The following is an 18,428-nucleotide window of genomic DNA, read 5'->3' on the forward strand; positions in this document are numbered from 1 at the left end:
AAATACATAAAGCTGAAAAAGATTATGATATTTTATTTACTGAAACAGAACCTTTAGCAAAGACTGGCCTAATAAAAATAATATGTATCCTTAAATGTGATGAGTAGAAATGCATGGTTTTAAATTCCAAAGAAACAATTAATTACTGTGTGGAATAAACTTCCTTGCCACTGAAATGCAGTTATCAATAAGAAACTTTTGGTATAATCTGTCCCTGGATAATGAGGATAGTCTATCTCTAAATTCTCTTCACTATGAATCCCTATTTTGCAGCAACTGTATTAAAATAGTTCTTGAGAAACATTTTTATTTTTAATTATGTTTCGAAAAGCATTTTCAATATAGTAAAAATATGTTAATTCCTCTTTAAAAGAGCAGGCAGATATAGGACGGAAATGCTTCAACTGGATTAGCCAGAGGTGACAACTGTAACTTCCCTGTCTCTGAACAATCTCATTGTAGAGACTACAGAAGAACATGCTCTTTAGGTACAACTACCAAGAGACTGCCAATTCTATCGTAATCTGAAACTATTTTGGCACTTCAATAGGACTAAAAATCAAGGTAAAAGTCACTTTACTAAATCCTGAACTTAAATGATACAGTATATTTTAAATCACTGAACAGATGACCCAGAGGTGATGCAAAGTACACTTAATGAAATAATATGTACTTTACATGCAGTAGTAAAATAGTAAAAGCTTTATTTTTTTATCCTGGTTATTTAAACTTGAGAAACTCCATGTTTCAACAGTTTATTATTATTAGGAATATTTTCAAAAATATAAAAATGCTGACTCCTTCTTTTCAAATGGCTTACTTTAGTATTCTAAACCAAAACAATTTGACAATGGGATAGCCTGGGGTATGAGTTGTTACTTCTAACATAACTTGAGTTATCAAGTAATGACAATGTCTGAGCTGACAAACTATTCTAGCCTCAGACTACTGACTCAGATTACTGTCCCACACATTCTATCTCTTTACTAAAAGATACTGCTTGCTCTGAACTGTGCAGCAAATCCCACAAAGCTCTGCTAATATTCTCAAAAATGCTTAAGAACCACGATGATCTATAGTGGCAGTGTTCCTGAGTTTTGTTTTCCCTTCCTTCATGAATAAATTAGAAATGAATATTTAATATAAAATATAAATATTTAATATAAAAACTAGTAGTAGTATGAAAGATGAAAGAAGTACCCCAAATAGAAAAACCTAACTAGCTAAGTATATACTATCAACACTAAAGGCGTACAAGGCATATCGGTGTTGACTAGATCTAGAACACCCAAAGTAGAACCAAGAATGGTCTGTGGAAAGGTTTAACTGATTCACATCTTAACGTAAGTTACCAATACAAAAATCTTTTCTTTATATTCAAAATACTGAAACAGATTCACAGAGTCTGTACAAGTTTAAGACTAAAATCTAGTGTTGGCTTTCACTTGCAAAGTCATGCATTAACAGTTTTCATATCAAACTTTTTGAGGCCTGTAAAAAAGAAAAAAAGAATCTTATAGTAAATAAATGTACTTTAAAGTCTAAGTAAATAAAAGTATAAATAGAGCTAAATAAGACAAATAAAAGTCTAATCTATTTTTAAGGTATTGTGTAACTATTTTAAAACACCCTAAGTTTCATGATTTGATTTTCGTTTGTAAGACGTTTTTTTCACTTACCTGTAACATTTGATTTCCTGTACCCTCCCTCAGCCTGTAAGGTCGGATAACTCCATCTTCATTAAAGAACCGGGGAGGTCGCAAACTTTCTACTTCAAAAGTCTCTGTAGCTCTGAAAAATAAAATAAATTTACACACATACACACAGAAAGTTTAAAAATTATCAAAACACTGCACTTATGGCTCAGTAAAGATCATAGAGGAAGATATGGAAAGAATGCAAGAGCCAGAACATCAGAAAAGCTACTGTGAGACAATCTCTCCTAGAAAAAGTTGTAAAAAAAAAAAAAAAAAAAAAAAGACCAGACAATAGCAGCGTCAATAAACACGGCAACATGGACAAGAAAAGATTTCTCAGGGGTCCCTGAACAAAGACCTACAGACAACTACTGACTGCAGGGGGACTGCTGGGAGCAGGAAAACTAACCTCTCTCAGGAACAGCCCTCTTATTGGTTGTCTACAGAGTGCTCAGCCTTAAAACCATATACACACAATAACTGAGGAAGTTACGGGGATATTTTGTTTGTGCTTTAACAGACAAAGCTCGCCTGAAGATCAGAGAATGGAGCTAGCCACACTACTTAGCCATAGAGGCCAGGCAGTGGTGGCACACACCTTTAATTGCTGAGAGTCAAAAGCATTAAACAGTAAAAGTACAGCTTACAGATCACTAGCCAAACTCATGGGAGTATATTCCAATAGAAACCTGTTTTACAGAGCTTCGGGAACACCTGCCTTGGGAACAGTTGCTGTCAACTCTGTAGAAATCTTGTGAGGCCATGACGTCTCCCATTTCCCAAATGGGATTCATTCTGAAACATCTCAGCAACGCATAAATCGTTCCTTAAACATGACTTTTCCTGTATTGGCAACTGGGTGACCTTATCCCACACTGTGGGGCCCTGGTGTGAAAGCATTCACTCAGCCAAGCCTTCATCCTCAAAGTCAAATCTACATAAAACTAGTCCCCCACGATTATCCTTACAGGCAGGACTTTCACAAAGAGAGGAGCCTTGCAAACTTCTTCCCTCTTTTCTACATTTACCAATTACGAACTCTACATTTACCAATTACGAACTCTAGCTTAAATAACCACACAAATATAGTTAACGCAGTTTTTTTTTCTCTTCTTAGAATTCTGTACTGATTTAGAGCCCCATTCTAATCCTCCTGGTCTCTACAGGGGAGCTTCACAGCCACGCCCCTTCTAAGACATAGTCTCCATCCATCTTGTTAGCCCTAAGAAATGCATGCATGGTACCGTTGTTATCGCCTATGGAATTGCTAACTATGTCTGTGTGGGTATATAAACCGAAAACCTTGTGGGATTAGGAGCAGCATTGAAAAGGAACATCAAGAACAGCAAGGGACAGTGAGGAATGTCAAAAGGGATATCTAGATAACACTGGCGAAAGCATAGGAAGAATAAATAGAATATGATAAAAAGACTTATGTGAGTTAATTTATTTATGTTCAGACCTTTTAAGTCAGCTTGCTATAGCTTTCCTTCTGAATCCTGAGTGGTTTAGGGGGGCTGGTACCCCAACATAAACCTCAATATTTAATCCCAGCACTCAGGAGACAGAGGCAGATGGATCTCTGTGAGTTCAAGGCCGCCATAGGCTACATGAGAGTGAGTCTATCTAAAAGAGAAAGAACCAAGCAGTGCTGGCTCACATCTTTAATCCCAGACTGGGTGAGACAATTGGGAATTCTTAAAGGGAGGAATTAGTTTAATTCCCCACATTAAAAATGGGAAACACTATTACGATGGACAGAGTTAGGTCCCGATGCTTGGGAGGCAGAGTACTACACAGGAAAAAAAAATAACAACATCTTGAATTTTGCAGGATGGAGCTAGTGTTGTTCCTTTGCCGAACTACAGTTCCCAGCATTCTCCTGGATACGGACATTTCCCAGAAGCCTTTGCATTCCCCGTTAAAAGCGAAGGTCTTTACGAGTTCGCCCTCTCTTTTCCCTTCCCCCCTTGTTCTCCTAGTGTCTCACACACCTGTACCTGCCTGTTGCCCCTCCCCCCATTAAAGTGCACCCACGTGGGACCGCCGCGTGTCTGTGTCTTTTCCTCGCGTAACCGCCTCCGCTTTTACATTACAGCCAAGCCAGGATTTTATTATTTAACAACAATTTGGTGCCGTTTGACTCATCTCGACCGATTACTGCGCCCAACTTCACCTGTTTGCCACGGCCTCATCCTCAACCGTGAGTTAACCTAAGTTGGCTTCCCTTCCCCCGGGGCGCTCAGAGACTGTCCGGCCGGCTTTCTCTGCTGTGTCCCGGACTGGGTTGCCAACCTCCTTTCCCACCCCCCCCCTTGCTTCTTGCCCTTGGCCTAGGCCTGCGTCACCCGCAACCGGGAGTTCAGTGCTTCCGGCCTTCTTCTCCTTTTTTTTCTAAACTTTCCTGTCTCCGGCCCGCTACGTTGCGGTGCCTCGGGCAACACGCCCTAAATAGCTTAATTGTCTCCTCCCAACCGGGGTTTCTTTCTCCCCCGTACGGTTGTTGGGTTCGGGCCAATTAAGCCTTAGCACGGCCCAAGAACCCCGGGGACGCCTACATTCTTGGCTTGCCGTGTTCGCGGTCCTTTTGGGTACCTTTTTGTGGGTGACCTCCGCTTTAGCCATGGGCTCCGAGCACTCAGGGCCAATCCCTCCATCCTCCCCGCTCAGGCAGCTTCTGAAAGCTCTGGAGCCTCATGCCCTCATTCAAGTCATGGGCTCTGTAACCAACCCCCGCACCTGGAAGGCTGGTACAATGCCATCCCTCCAGGGACCCTCTGCTCCTGCCGCCATGGACATGGATCCCAGACAAACCTCAAACTCCATACCCCCCCCACCGCTCCTGGAGGGGCCACTCGCTCTCGCTCCGCCCAGTCGAGCAATAGCGATTGGCTCACACATTTCTCCTCCTCCCAAGGTTTACTCTCCTGCACCTTTTCCCCTTTTCCCCTTGTCGCCTCTGGGCGCGTTGCTCCCGGAGAAGCCCGGTCCCGCTCGGCTGCGGCTTGCAAGCCGCAGGCCACGCCCCCCCCCCCCCCCCGCTCCCGCAGTGGACCCTGCTCGCCTTTCCCTGTTGGGTCGCACCATCGCGAGCAGGGGGGGACAGGGGCGGAGCGTCTGGGTACGCGTGTTCCCGGGACCGCAGGACAGGGGCGGAGAGTCTGGGTACGCGTGTTCCCGGGATCGCAGGTGCAACGCGATCCTCTCCGCAGGCTGCTCTCCGCTCTCCAGCTCTGCTCTTTTGCGGCTTTTTCAGAGTAATTCTTTTAACTCCTACAGCCGCCAAGCTTGAAGGGATTCCCCATTGGATTCACCTGTCACATCTTAAACCGTTTATCTCCACAGCTCAAGATAATCCTTCATATACGGTAACTCAAACTGGAGCCTGTTCTCTTAAGTTCCAAAGGACACCTGATCCAGTCCCCCTACCACAGGCTGAAGAGAACACTGGTCCCCATCCGTCGCTGTGTTAAATCCATAAATAATCTAGCTGTCGTTTGCAGGTACCCTCACTAAACACGGAGTCAAGTGGTAAGCAGATTCTCCTCTACAAACTCTTTAACATAACAGGCCAGCCACTGACTGCAGCAGTGGCCCCTGAAATGTTAAGAAATGTATGGTTAGAATCTATTTCTTTTAAGACAGTTTCTTTAAGCTCCAGGATGCCAGCCCAACCTACCCAATCAAGCACAAGCGGACCACTAAGGATAAGTATCTCCCCCACACCTTTTAACCTCCTTTTTACTTTTTTAATCTTCTTCCTTTCACTAATGCAACTTTGCCTTCCAGCGTCTTAATGATGACCCAGCTACTCAGGAGAGCCAGACAGATTTCTTCAACCAGCTACCTCAGATGACAGCCGATTTCTTCAATCAGCGATCTCAAACACCAGCGATTTCAAACAACCAGCAGCTACGTCAAACACCAGCGATCTCAAGCACCATCAATCAGCGACTTCAAATGCCAATGGGACATTCCCTGGACCCCTCAACGCCCAAAGCCAGCAGGAAGCAGTTATGAGAGACCGGACTACGCCCCTACTCCCTACCCTTCAAGGTCCCCCAATTTTTTTTTCTTTTTTAATCAAACCAAAAGGGTGTAATGTTGTTCCTTTGCCGAACTACAGTTCCCAGCATTCTCCTGGATACGGACATTTCCCAGAAGCCTTTGCATTCCCTGTTAAAAGCGAAGGTCTTTACGAGTTCGCCCTCTCTTTTCCCTTCCCCCCTTGTTCTCCTAGTGTCTCACACACCTGTACCTGCCTGTTGCCCCTCCCCCCATTAAAGTGCACCCACGTGGGACCGCCGCGTGTCTGTGTCTTTTCCTCGCGTAACCGCCTCCGCTTTTACATTACAGCCAAGCCAGGATTTTATTATTTAACAACAGCTAGAAAACATCATATTGAGTGAGGTAACCTGGACCCAGAAAGACAATTATCTCATGTACTCACTCATAAGTGGTTTTTAAATATAGAGCCAAGAAAACCAGCCCACAAATCACAATCCCAGAGAATCTAGACAACAATAAGGACCCTAAGAGAGACATACATAGATCTAATCTACATGGGAAGTAGAAAAAGACAAGATCTCCTGAGACCTTGGGAGAGGGTTGAAGGGAAGGGGAGAGGCAGGGAGGGGAGCAGAGAAAAATGTAGAGCTCAATAAAAATCAATTAAAAAAATGAAACAAGCCAACCTAAGGACAGGTGCTTATAAATAAAAATAAGTCTCTATACATGTTTATTTGGGAGCTGGGTGGCAGGCCCCCCAAAAGTCAAAAGAGTAAAACATTGCACAACACTAATACATTTGAACACTGGAAGTGCTGGCTGCAGAGGAGTGGTATGAACTTTAGGGATGTGGAACACCTTGCAGAAGTGTGTTACTAGAAGTAGTCTTTCAGAGCTTACAGACTTGTCACATTTCCAGTCACATTCTCTGTTCTCTCCATGTGGAGAGATGAAACCAACAAACTTCCAACTCCTGTTGTCTGTCGCCATGCCTGCTCTATCATTTCAGACTTGAACTGTACAACCATTGTAAACCTCTGCAACTATAGTTCCATATAGAACATATATTCCCAAACAACCTCTTCTACAAGTTGCTCTTGGGTCATGCATTTTATCATTAGCAACAGAAATGAAATTAATACAGTGATATATTTCATTAAGCTCCTTTATGCTACATCATAAATGAACTTTGAAAACATGTCACTAGCCTGGCACGGTAGTGCACGCCTTTAATCCTAACAATTGGGAGGCAGAGGAAGGTGAATTTCTGTGAGCTGGAGACCAGCCTGGTCTACAAAGTGAGTTCCAGGACAGCTAGGGCTGTCAGGAAAAGAAACCATGTCTTGGGGGAAAAAAAAGAAAAGAAATTATAATTCTGAAGAATCCAGTCACAAAAGGCTGTATGATTCCATTTAAATTTACTATCCAAAATAGGCAAATAAACACACAAAAAGTAACAGTGATGGCTAACGCTAAGGAGAGATATAAATGGGGAGTAACTGCTAATAATCATGAGATTTTCTTTGGAGCTGATAAAAATGGAAAATTGTTAGTGATAGCAGTAGCATAAAACTAAAAACTACTCTAATGTACACTTCAAGGTATAATTATTAAAGTATGTTTCCAGAGTATATAAAGAATTCTTATAACTCAATAATAAAGGAACAACTAGCCCAATTGAAGAACTGAAAAAAGGTTTAGAAAAAAGGCAGGTTTTATGTAAGTATAAAAAGAAATAGGAGGGATATTTTTTGTGCTGGAATGGTTTGATGTCTTTACTATGGTTGTAGATACATTAACCTACAAGAAATGACAAAAGCACGCATGATTAGGTTAGTACAGTGACATAGAAGTAAATTAGTACATTAAACTGGAAAAAATCTGAATTAGATCAGTAGACTCTGCCAATGTCCCTTTTGTCTCATTATACTATGATTTTACTAACTGTTACCCTGTGGAAAATGTTTGGATGGTGCCTCCATAGAAGTCTAATGTTCTAATCTCCAGAATGAGTAAGGGTTCCTTTAAGGCAGAGTCTATTGTGTGATTAAATTAAGAACTCCAAACTAAGGGAATAATGTAGGCACAAAATGGCACCAAAAGTGTCCTCAGGCAGAGAGAGAGCAGATACATGAAGGAGAAAGGAACATGAAGACGAAGGCAGAAAATGCAACAGGGCAGCTACAGAGCAAGGAAAGCCACCAGCTACTGAGATCTCCAAAGAGGCAAGGCCCTGTGAGAGAAACGATCTCCCTTGTCACCAGGTTTGTTACAGTGGCCAGAGGACATGTTATGCAGTATGTAAAGGATCCTTCTATATTATTTCCTGCCACTGCATACAAATGTATAATAGCTTAATTAAAAAACAATAACAACAACCAAAAACCAGACTACCATATATATGCTCAGTGATAGTCTAAGTGTAGTAGGAAAAGGTAAGAGTCACTTCACTCATAGAATCTGCATTTTAGAAAGACACAGTTAAGGTAAAATATACAGTATATTAATTAGTGGTAAAAAACTAAGATTAAAAATAAAGAGAGGAAGGGAAATTCAAAGTATCTTGAGCTAAGGTATGGGTAAAATAAAATTTTAGAGCGGCTACAGAAAGCCTTAGTGGAAAAGCAACTGTTAAAAAAGGAAATGAGTCTTTGTGCAGATCAGGGAAGGGTGTTCTATCCAGAGGAGCGGGAGTACAAAGGTAAAGAGGGAGACCATCATCTTCAAATTAAACTCTGCCTCCCAAGTGCTGGGACTAAAGGCGTGTGCCATCACTTCCCAGATAACCTCAAACTTTTCATGGGAACTTGGGACCTCTCTCCTAAACTCCAGACTCTCACACTAAATAACTTATTTGACATTTCCATTTGGGTGTGTAAGAGAAATTGAAAGCTCAATAAATTTACAAAATACCTTTCAATTCTGGTGTTCTCACACCTTTCCCAGCATGTTCACAGAGTTAGATCTCTTTTCATTGTTCCTGGCATGGGAATGGTCAAATTGTTACCACCTTTCTTCTTGATTACAGTCAAGGAGTCCATTTTTTCCTTGATCTCCCTGTAGTTTAACACAGCTCACATACCTCCTCTGACTTAAAACCTTCTAAGAGTCTTAAGAAAAAACCAAAGTCCTCTCAACAAATATAGATGATAACCCCGAATCTACACAAGAATGAGAGCTATCAACAGCCAGGCAAAAGGTCCCTCCTCCTCACTGTTATTTTCTATGGATAGATTCAGGCAAAGGGAGGACTGTGTATCTAAGCTGCAATGAACAGTCCCAATCCAAGACACCACTGCTGCTTGCTGTCTGCCTTTGCTTGATCCAGAGGCAACCTCTTCCCACTGTTTGACCCTTTGGGGTAATGAATTACCTTCATGCTGAGAACTTGGTGTCTGTGTGTGTCCTGTACTGACTCTGAGGAAACCAACCTCCCTTACACCTACTCTTTGAGAAATAATAAGGAAGGAAGAAAGGAAGACAACACTTTTTCACGACCACTTTGGTTAGCCTTGTCTCTCTTAATGTGCCCCTTTTTCTTCCTTCATTCCTTTTTGTCTTTTAAAACTGGGAGCTAAACCCAGGATTTTGAGCCCCATCCCCAACTCTATCTGCTTTTGCTTTCATGGCATATTTTTTTTCCTTTTGCCACTTAACATATCACACATATTTATCAGTCACTTACTTTACTCTCCTACTAAAGTATAAGCTGTGTCAGGACAGGAACACTGCCAATAATGTTCAGAAATGGTTTCTTAAGTGACAAGACTACTTTCTAATTCATTTTATAGAGATACATAACTGTGTGTGTAGCCAACAATTCATTAGTATGTCTAAATTAGTATGTCTCAATCTATTTACTTACTTTTATCTTCCTGATGCATCAAAGTTGAGAGAAATGTTAAAGTTTTCCATTATATACATATCTGAGAAGTTCTTATAATTGCATCAGTTTTTGTTTTATAAAAGTTGAGGAACTGAACTGAATACAAGCTCGAGTTTGTTATCCTTTTGAGTTTTTATTATTTGCTAATTATTTCATTCTCAAAAGTGGTTTCCCCAAAAAACTAATTCCATCTTAACAAGCACGTTCACTTTACAAATGACATTAAACAGATTCAATATAATTGTTTCTTTTCCAAATCATATTTTATTATTTTATACTAACTTAGTTCCAACACTGTTTCAATTATTTTGCCTTTGATTCTTATAACTTATTCTTTGTTTTGATATGCTTCTTCATAAATATATCCCTTAATAGTTCCTGGCCTTTATTAATCCTTCTAAAATGTTTTACTTTGTACTTGATCCTTGAAGGTAATGAAGCCAGGTACAGAATGGCAAGGGTTTACCAATGCAAGGTAAATCTAGCAGCTCTGTGAGATGTCTGTATAGCTTGCTACATGTTTGGAATTCCTTGGGTTTCAAACTTCTGAGCTTCTCTGAGAACTATGCCTCAAAATGTTATAGCTATGAAGTCAACGTATGACCCCTTTTCCCTACTTTAATTCTCAACTGTAAAAAACCAAAAACAAACAATGAAGAGAGAAGAATGAATGTAACAGATCTTAAACTAAGATCATAAATGTATGGTAAAGATAAATTCAATATGAACTAAGAATGGCATTTGTTTTTTCTCAAAAGCAGGGAGGATTTGCTGATTTAAAACAGACACATACAGCATATACTGATAAATTTCATCATAAAAGCTTAGCTGACTAAATCATTATTGTCAACAATTGCTAGGAACAGATGACAAAGGAGAGCTCTACAAAGCTCAAGTCACATAATGTCAGCACTTTAGAAGGAATCAAGATTAGGAAGTCCTTTGCTATCTGCCACACCACGGAGTTCATAACTAAGAACCTGAGAAGCATTGGTAGATACATTTCATTGTTCCTGGCTTCAGAATGTTACTCCTCTGTCACTCCCAAAGTTTTTACCTTTTGATCCCCTGAAAGGTACTGCTGGCCATGTCTATGATGCCACCTGTTGGCCTTGCCACTGCTCCTACTAAACCTTTCCCGACGCCTTTGAAGAAACCCGCTGCGCCTTCCTTTTGAGCACCTAGAAAACATAACCAGCTTAAGCAATTGGATCAAATGAGAATGGAAGCAACTTGTGAGCTATGTGACAACCAAAGCAACTGCAACACTTGCCTTTAATTGGTTTTGTAACAATCCCCGTAATGCCACTTACAAAACCCTGGAAGGAAAGCATAATCGAAAAGTTATATTTCCATATGATGCTGACAAAAAAAAAATCTGAGTTTTTTCTTCTTATAGATCACAAGATTAACAAATTTACTTCCTAAGTATTTAATTAAACAAAATGTTTTTAGAGATTACCTAAATATTTTATATGCCACATTACAATGTTCAATAGTAATTTAACTAGACTTACATGTCTATTTCTTTATTCATAAAATGTTGATTTAAAAGCTATTCTTGGGGCTGGAGAGATGGGGCAGCAGTTAAGAGCACTGGTTGCTCTTCCAGAAGACCCAGGTTCAATTCCCAGCACCTACATGGCAGTTTAAAACTGGCTAACTACAATTCCAGGGGATCTGACACCTTCATGCCAATGCACATAAACTATATATTAGAAAAGCTATTCCCTCACATATTCAGAACCCCATGAAATTTCTTACAGAAACCAGGCCTTTTCCTCCACGAGTGATGCCTTCTCTAAGGCCAGCTGGCTGTTTATTCATTGCTTCCCTTCTTTTCTGCTGGTAGTCTTCATCCATCGTCATGGCTGCTACTCCTTTAGCCATCGCACTGGTGATTTTGGAGGCAGCACCGGCTAGCCCACCTGGTAGAGAGTAATATGTTAGCTAGCAGGTCAACTGTGGTTGCTGTCTAGCAGTGCAGCTGGGCTTTCTGCTGCTTACCAACGGCTCCGCCAACCAGTGCTTTCAGACCTAGTGCCATTCCCTCCACAAACTCTTCAGGACCCTGGATGGCTCCCTAAGGTGACAAAACAAAGTGGCAATTAGAGGATGAGCTCACTGATACATGGAATGCGACAGCAACTGGAAGAACAAAGAAAATGATACCAGCAAAAACTTTACATTCAGTTTGCAGGGTAATTTCACGACACTCAAAGTGTAAAGGGTACAACAGATCTTGTTCCAGACGAAGAAAAAAAAAACAAAAAGATGTTTGCTCTGCAGTGTAAACTACATGCATGTAAATGGAGACTGTTCATTCATTTTCCAGCTGCCCAGCCTGAATAATCACATAGAAACTATATTAATCACAATACTATATGGTCAACAGCTTAGTCATATTCCTTGCTAGCTCTTACATCTTGAATTAACCAATTTCTATTATTATTATTCTGTGTATTGCCATGAGGCTGTGGCCTACCAGGAAGGTTCCGGTTCCTTGTGGCATCTGTCTCCTGAGGCTACACGGCATCTTCCTGATTCTGCCTACTCTCTCTCTATATCTCTGTTCTGATTTCCCGCCTGGCTTTACTCTGCTAAGCCATTGGTCAAAACAGCTTTATTCATGAATAAATAAAAGCAACACATCTACAGAAGGACATCTCATATCACATGCACAGTTTATATAGTATTCTTCATAAGTTTTTAGAAAAATCAAAATTCTTAACATTTCTGATTTCTATATCACAATGTACAGAATAAAAATTAGTTCTACTTTGCTTTTGTTATGCATTTTGCAAGTAAAGTGGGTAAACTCCAAATATGTTTATGGAAACTATGAAGGGATGTAGAACAAATTCTTCTTTTCTATTTCCTATTAAGACTGTTTTGTATAGTACCAGCTTATATGGTTATTTTTACAGTCACATACTTTTGTGCAAAACAAAATTACCATCCATGGTAAGCTTCATTTTCCTATAATCTAAACTGTATTCATGGTTTTATTTCAAAACAAAACTTAAAGTTAGGGATCTTAACAAAATCTTAAGTTGAAATTTGAAGGAAAAAGGTAGAATTGCTCCTATGTAATTTTGTAAATGTAATTTTGTAGGTCTTTCAAAATTACAGTTTTGAGAGTTTATATGTACAGTTTAAGTTAACAATTGAAATGTTTTATACATTAAGAAATCATTACTTTATACTGCTCATTACATAATACCAAGTTAAATATTTTACCTGGTAAGGTTCATAAAAAAATGCTTCTACGCCTTCTGAAAATTCTCTAATTAAGCCAAAGGGATTTCCCAAAACATCAAGTCCGAGAATGAGTACATACATTTGCTTAATAGCCTAAAAATAAAACATGAGTATCAACATCATGAGAGGATAGTAGACACATCCAGTTTGCGCAGGCTAACATTTTTATTACAAATCTCAAGATCTAAACTCTATCACTAGAGTTCCTTTTTGCATTTTATTTTATTTATATGGGTGTTTTGCCTCCATACATATTGGTGTACCACATACATGCAGTATCCTCAGAGGACAGAAGAGGGTGTTAGAAGCCCTGGGACTGGAGTTACAAAAAGTTGTGGGCTGCCATGTGGGTTCTGAGAATCAAACCACCATTCTCTGGAAGAACAGCAAGTGTTCTCCAGTCCTCTTATTTTGATTCTTCATTTAAAAATATAATTATTAAAAACACGTGTTTGTAATGTATGTGGAGGTACATACTGTGTGTGGGTAACTGTGGAAGGCAGGGTTCAACCTCAGGCATCATCTTGAGGAATACGCTCATTCTTCTTTGAGCTTAGACTGACGGCATGCAAACCCCAGTGATTGTGTCTCTGACTCAGTGATGGGACTGTAAGTACATATTAGCATACTTGGCATTTTCACATGGGTTCTGGGGCTCAAACTCAGGTCGTCAAGCTTACAAGGCAAGTACTTCAAAGTGACTAAGCCACTTCACACAACCTTATACTTAGTTTTTAAAAAGCAACTTGGTGTTACTATGAAAAGAGATAAAAAGAACCTCTAGAGTCTAGAACCCAGAAAAGGTTTTCGGTGTTCCATTACTTATGAGCTATTGCTACCAGCATCTTACAGATTTCCCAGTGTCACAAGCACATGGCAAAAGTGAAATGCACGTCCAGAACTCAAGTCTAAATCTTGAGAGAGAGGAATCTTTCCAGAGTTGAACAGATTCACAGAAACAAGGTATGTAGCGGACTCAATAACTCCACACTAAAAATATTTGTGTTCATCAGTGACTGACAGTTTGAAGAAACTAAGCATGATGAATTAACACATTATTAAAAATTATATGTATTTCTAATCCATACTGATTCAGGAAAAATTCTAACAATGTTTTTTATTTTTTATTTTTTTGTTTTACGAACAAGGACAAAAAATTGAAATGGTGGTTTGGTTGAAGTTGTTATTAATAAATCTGAGGGAGGAGAACCATGTTTAAAAATTTGAAATCTGTTATTTGCTTTCCTGACACATTTACAGTGCACATGCATGGACACGCACAAGGCCTGACTAGCTCACATATTTCTATCCGTTTTTAAGGTAATCTCACACTAACCTGTTTTGAATAGTGTCTTATTACTTCGGATTGCAGTTCAGATGTTGTACGGAACTGGTAGTTGAGTTCAATAAAGGCAAGCCTGAAAAAAAATTAACAAATATATGTATATATACAAATATATATGTCTGCATGGAAGGGAACAATTTTTTTAAAAAAAGTATTGGTGACTAGTTTTATTTTCTTTAGAATTTTCATCTCCAGAGTTCTCCCAATACATTTATTCAATGTAATTCTTAGCACATTCTAGTGAAAGAAATTCTCTAATGACCTGATAAAATCTGTAACTCATATGGAAAAAAAACACGGAAGACAAAGATCTCAGCCATGGACTTACAGAACTATTTCCCAACTCTGCTCTTAAAGACTCCAAAAGAAAATGTTTTGACAAGCTGAGATGACTGAGGGGCCACCTGGGAATGCCCAGATTTCTGCTGCTGCCTGCTGGTCTTCCTTTGAGGACTACAGCAGAGGCAGTAACTAACTCACTAACTAAAGAGCTCTTTTTGCTGACCACGAAAACAGAAAGATCCATTTCACTTTATTCTGATGCCCTCAGACCTGTGCTCTAGTGATGACTGTTTTCTAGTTAGACTTAGAGTTGCCTCTGACTCTCATGCTGCTATTACTAAGCAGGCATGCTAAGATGCGTTACCTAGAAAGATCATTCTTTTCTAAAGTAGTCTCTACTCAGACATGTTGAATTACTAGTCAGATACTCCTGTAGGCAACTCACACTCAAGTATAAATGTGGGTTTTGCTTGCTTTTGAGATGAGCTCTCACTCTGCTGCACGTGCTCGTCCTGAACTCCTGAACTTCAGTCACCTTTCCACCTTAGCCTCTCAAGGGCAGGACTGCACGGGTGTCCCACCAAGTCTAGTCTAAAAATAAATGCTCAACTACAATACATTTAAATTAATCCCTTCGTCGTCCACGTCCACTTCCTTCTATTCTGTGGAGTCGCTTACTCACTGAAAAGTCTTTATCTGATGGACTTGCAAGCTTTATCTATTTTTTTTTAAAAGAAAACAAACTACCTTTCTTTCATTTTGCATACCAATCCCAGTTCCCACTCCCTCCCCTTCTCCCATTCCCTCCACCTTTCCCCCAACCCCCTATCTACTCCACAGAGAGGGTGTGGCACTTTGCTTTGGGGAAGGTCCAAGGCCTTCTCTACTATGTCTAAGCTGAGCAAAGTATCCCTTCAAAGAGAATGGGTTCCCAAAAAGAAAATACAAATAGTAGGAATAAATCTTGGTGTCTACCAGTAACCCTGCACTCTGCCCCACTCATACAACTGTCACCCACATTCAGAGGGTCTAGTTTGGACCTATTTTCTGTCTGCCCAGAGTTGGTGAGCTCCCATTAGCTCGGGTAAACTGTCTCAGTGGGTGACATCGTATCTTTGAAGTATCTACTTCTTTTGAGGAACCTTAATTCAAACTAGAGTTTCTAAAATACATAAAACTGAATATCCTGCATCTCTTTTTCTTAAGGGAAATTACTTAAAATTTATTCTTAACTAAGTCATTAAGGTCGGGTAAAATACTCGGTAATATTTTGATTATTATTATTTTGATTAAAGACCAAAACCACAATTCACCCATAATTTTCAATATGCTTTTCACATTTACAAAATTTTTAGGTAAGCATAAACGAACCATTTATCAGTTTATAGATATAAGTATTAACCATACTTAAAAACCACATCTTGTACATCTGTAAGGGTGGCACCAATACTCTTCAGCAAAAGATTTAAAGAATGAACAGGAATCAGTCCTCCACGTTGTCCTGAATCTTTAGCTTCTTCTCTACCAGAGCTCAGTGAAACACTCAAATGCAACTGAAGAGATAAAGAAATACATTGAAGCACTTTCCCTATAGTGACAACTTTAACTTACACAAAACAGTTTAATATTGAGTTCATTAAACCATAAATAAGATTTTAAAGTGACTTGAATTATGCAAAAATCCAGTAACTAAGAGCTTAAGTCAAAATCCAACATACCTCTGCAATTTAAAATTTAATTTAAAATTCACCATTTAATATGTCATAATTGAATTCTACTCCTTTTATATTGTTATGAGACAGAATGTGACTACATAGCCCAGACTATCTAGACTTGGAATCCCTCTTTCCTCAGCCGTGCTGAGCTTACAAATACTATCACACCCATCTTCAACACTATTCTCGTGGCATTGTATTGATCCTAGGAAAATGTTCACTCAATATATTTATTAGTAACATTAGTGACCTAGATTTTGAAGTTGTTAATAATGACCACATATTTCCTAAAGTTTACAAATTCAACTGTTAGAATTAGGTTAGCACAATAAAACCAGTTTAAAAGCACTTTTGTGTTGTACTGCATGTGTGTATTTGTCTGAGTATGCATGTATGTATGTAAGTATGTATGATTGTGCAATAATTTAATATGCTACAAATAACTTGTAGAAATTTTGTTAGCAATTTAGATTAGCACTAGCAAGATGGCTTAGTAGTATATAAAGGAGCTTGTTGCCAAGTCTGACAGCCTGAATTCAATCCTTGGAAACGACATGGCCAAAGGAGAACACTGACTCCTACATGTCTCCATGTTCGCAAATGACAAGCGTATGTACACATTAGACTTAGATTTGGGCTGCCGAGATGGCTCAGCGGGTAAAATTACTTGCAAGATAAGTCTGTCAAATTGAGTTCAAACCCAGAACCCATGGTGGAAAGAGAGAAGGTTATATTCTAACCTCCTATCCACCGTTCAAAGACAGGACTATACTTACATATACACATTGTGTGCACACACACCAAACACTCACACAAAATAACTAAAACTTATAATTATATTCTGTGCTCAACTCTTTTTGTGTTGTAGTGTGCATGTATGCATGTGTACACAGGTTGGAGTTAGGAGATACTGACCCTCTGATTCTGAAGTCCACTTAATAATTAACTCATAACTAAAACAACCATCATATATGAAACTTTAAAAATTATCACAATTTACTAAAAAAATAAAGTCAAATAACAAAAGGTCAAGATATAGACATAGGTTATATATTATTTCAATATTATTTCTAAATGATAAAATATACTTTTTTAAAATGTAAAGAATCAATTCCTCTGTTATTTATATCTGTAACTGTAAAACTATACAACTACTATGTTGTTACAGGAGATAATTTCAGTGCTAATTCCCTCAAACATCAAATCAATTTCTAACTATTTAGTTTACAAAACAAAAAAAATGTGTATTTCCTTACCTTGATAGGAGATATATGGAAATACTCGAAGAGATTGATTTGAGATTGATCTACTGAGGAAACTGTTTCATATTCTTGTTCAAATGTTTCTACATCCTTATGAAAATATTCAACCTATACAAGAAATATAAACACCAAAAGGACCTGCTTATGTAAGATATTTAAATTCAATACCTCACAGGTTAAAAAAAACTCCTATCACTCAGAGTCAACATTAACAGTAACTGGAAGTTACTGTCTCAGAAGTAACTTGTATTGTTCCTGCTAGAAAGTCTGCCACAAACCACATGATGCATGTATCTTTTAAGTTTCTATTAAATGGTACCCGGTTTTTCATCATGTGACTACAGATCCTATTTTAAGAGAGCACCAATACATTCCAGCAATGTACCTTCTTGTGCTTATTTGCTTTTTAAAACACAGTTTTATAACAGTCTGTAGCACTTTAGTATCTGTCTTGCAGCAGTTTAGAGTCCTGCAGTATAAATGTAAAAAGGAGAAGGCACTAAATAATTTTGCGTGAGGTAGCAGTGGTTTTATTTTTGGTAATCATTAACACTTCCTTTCCAAATATGCACAGAACTATGTTACTTCTGTGTCCTGAAAGAAGTCCCAAGAACTTGAAGTTACAGAAATTATGTAGTTAAAAAAAGTAAAAACTGAACAGATTCTAAATTATGTTGGATACCATTAAACATATTCACATAGGTAATTATACCTGTATCAAGAAGCAGAGACAGACAAATAAAAATAAAACCAATATTCCTAATGCTGCCTGAAATTCTCCCTAAATTACTGAAAAATAAAATACATATCCAGGAAATGTGTGAACTCAGTCCAAGTACAACAGATGTAATAATAATGTTAATAATAATAGTAATACTGGAAAATACCAGAGAAAAATCTTAAAAGCTGAAAGCTGATTGTACAGAAGCCAGAAGGTAAGTGCTGATTTTGTAAAAGTCAGGAAGGTACAGT

General features: G+C 38.8%; 1 protein-coding gene across 4 annotated transcripts in view; it reads right to left on the reverse strand.

The window, feature by feature from the left end:
• Positions 1-18,428, reverse strand: part of Vps13a (vacuolar protein sorting 13 homolog A) — a 194,218-nt gene that overhangs the window by 19,460 nt on the left and 156,330 nt on the right. For 3 of the 4 annotated variants that reach the window (XM_075973636.1, XM_075973640.1, XM_075973637.1), the window contains 9 exons: positions 17,451-17,564; positions 15,887-16,032; positions 14,189-14,270; positions 12,832-12,945; positions 11,599-11,674; positions 11,356-11,519; positions 10,865-10,910; positions 10,649-10,772; positions 1,680-1,791 (listed from right to left, as the gene is read on the reverse strand). In XM_075973636.1, coding sequence (XP_075829751.1) covers positions 1,680-1,791; positions 10,649-10,772; positions 10,865-10,910; positions 11,356-11,519; positions 11,599-11,674; positions 12,832-12,945; positions 14,189-14,270; positions 15,887-16,032; positions 17,451-17,564 — 978 coding nt within the window. Of the gene's footprint in view, positions 1-1,359; positions 1,492-1,679; positions 1,792-10,648; positions 10,773-10,864; positions 10,911-11,355; positions 11,520-11,598; positions 11,675-12,831; positions 12,946-14,188; positions 14,271-15,886; positions 16,033-17,450; positions 17,565-18,428 lie in introns of those variants that run through there. The other variant, XM_075973639.1, reaches the window with a different exon arrangement.

This window comes from Microtus pennsylvanicus, chromosome 5 (assembly GCF_037038515.1).
Source record: "Microtus pennsylvanicus isolate mMicPen1 chromosome 5, mMicPen1.hap1, whole genome shotgun sequence".
NCBI lineage: Eukaryota > Metazoa > Chordata > Mammalia > Rodentia > Cricetidae > Microtus > Microtus pennsylvanicus.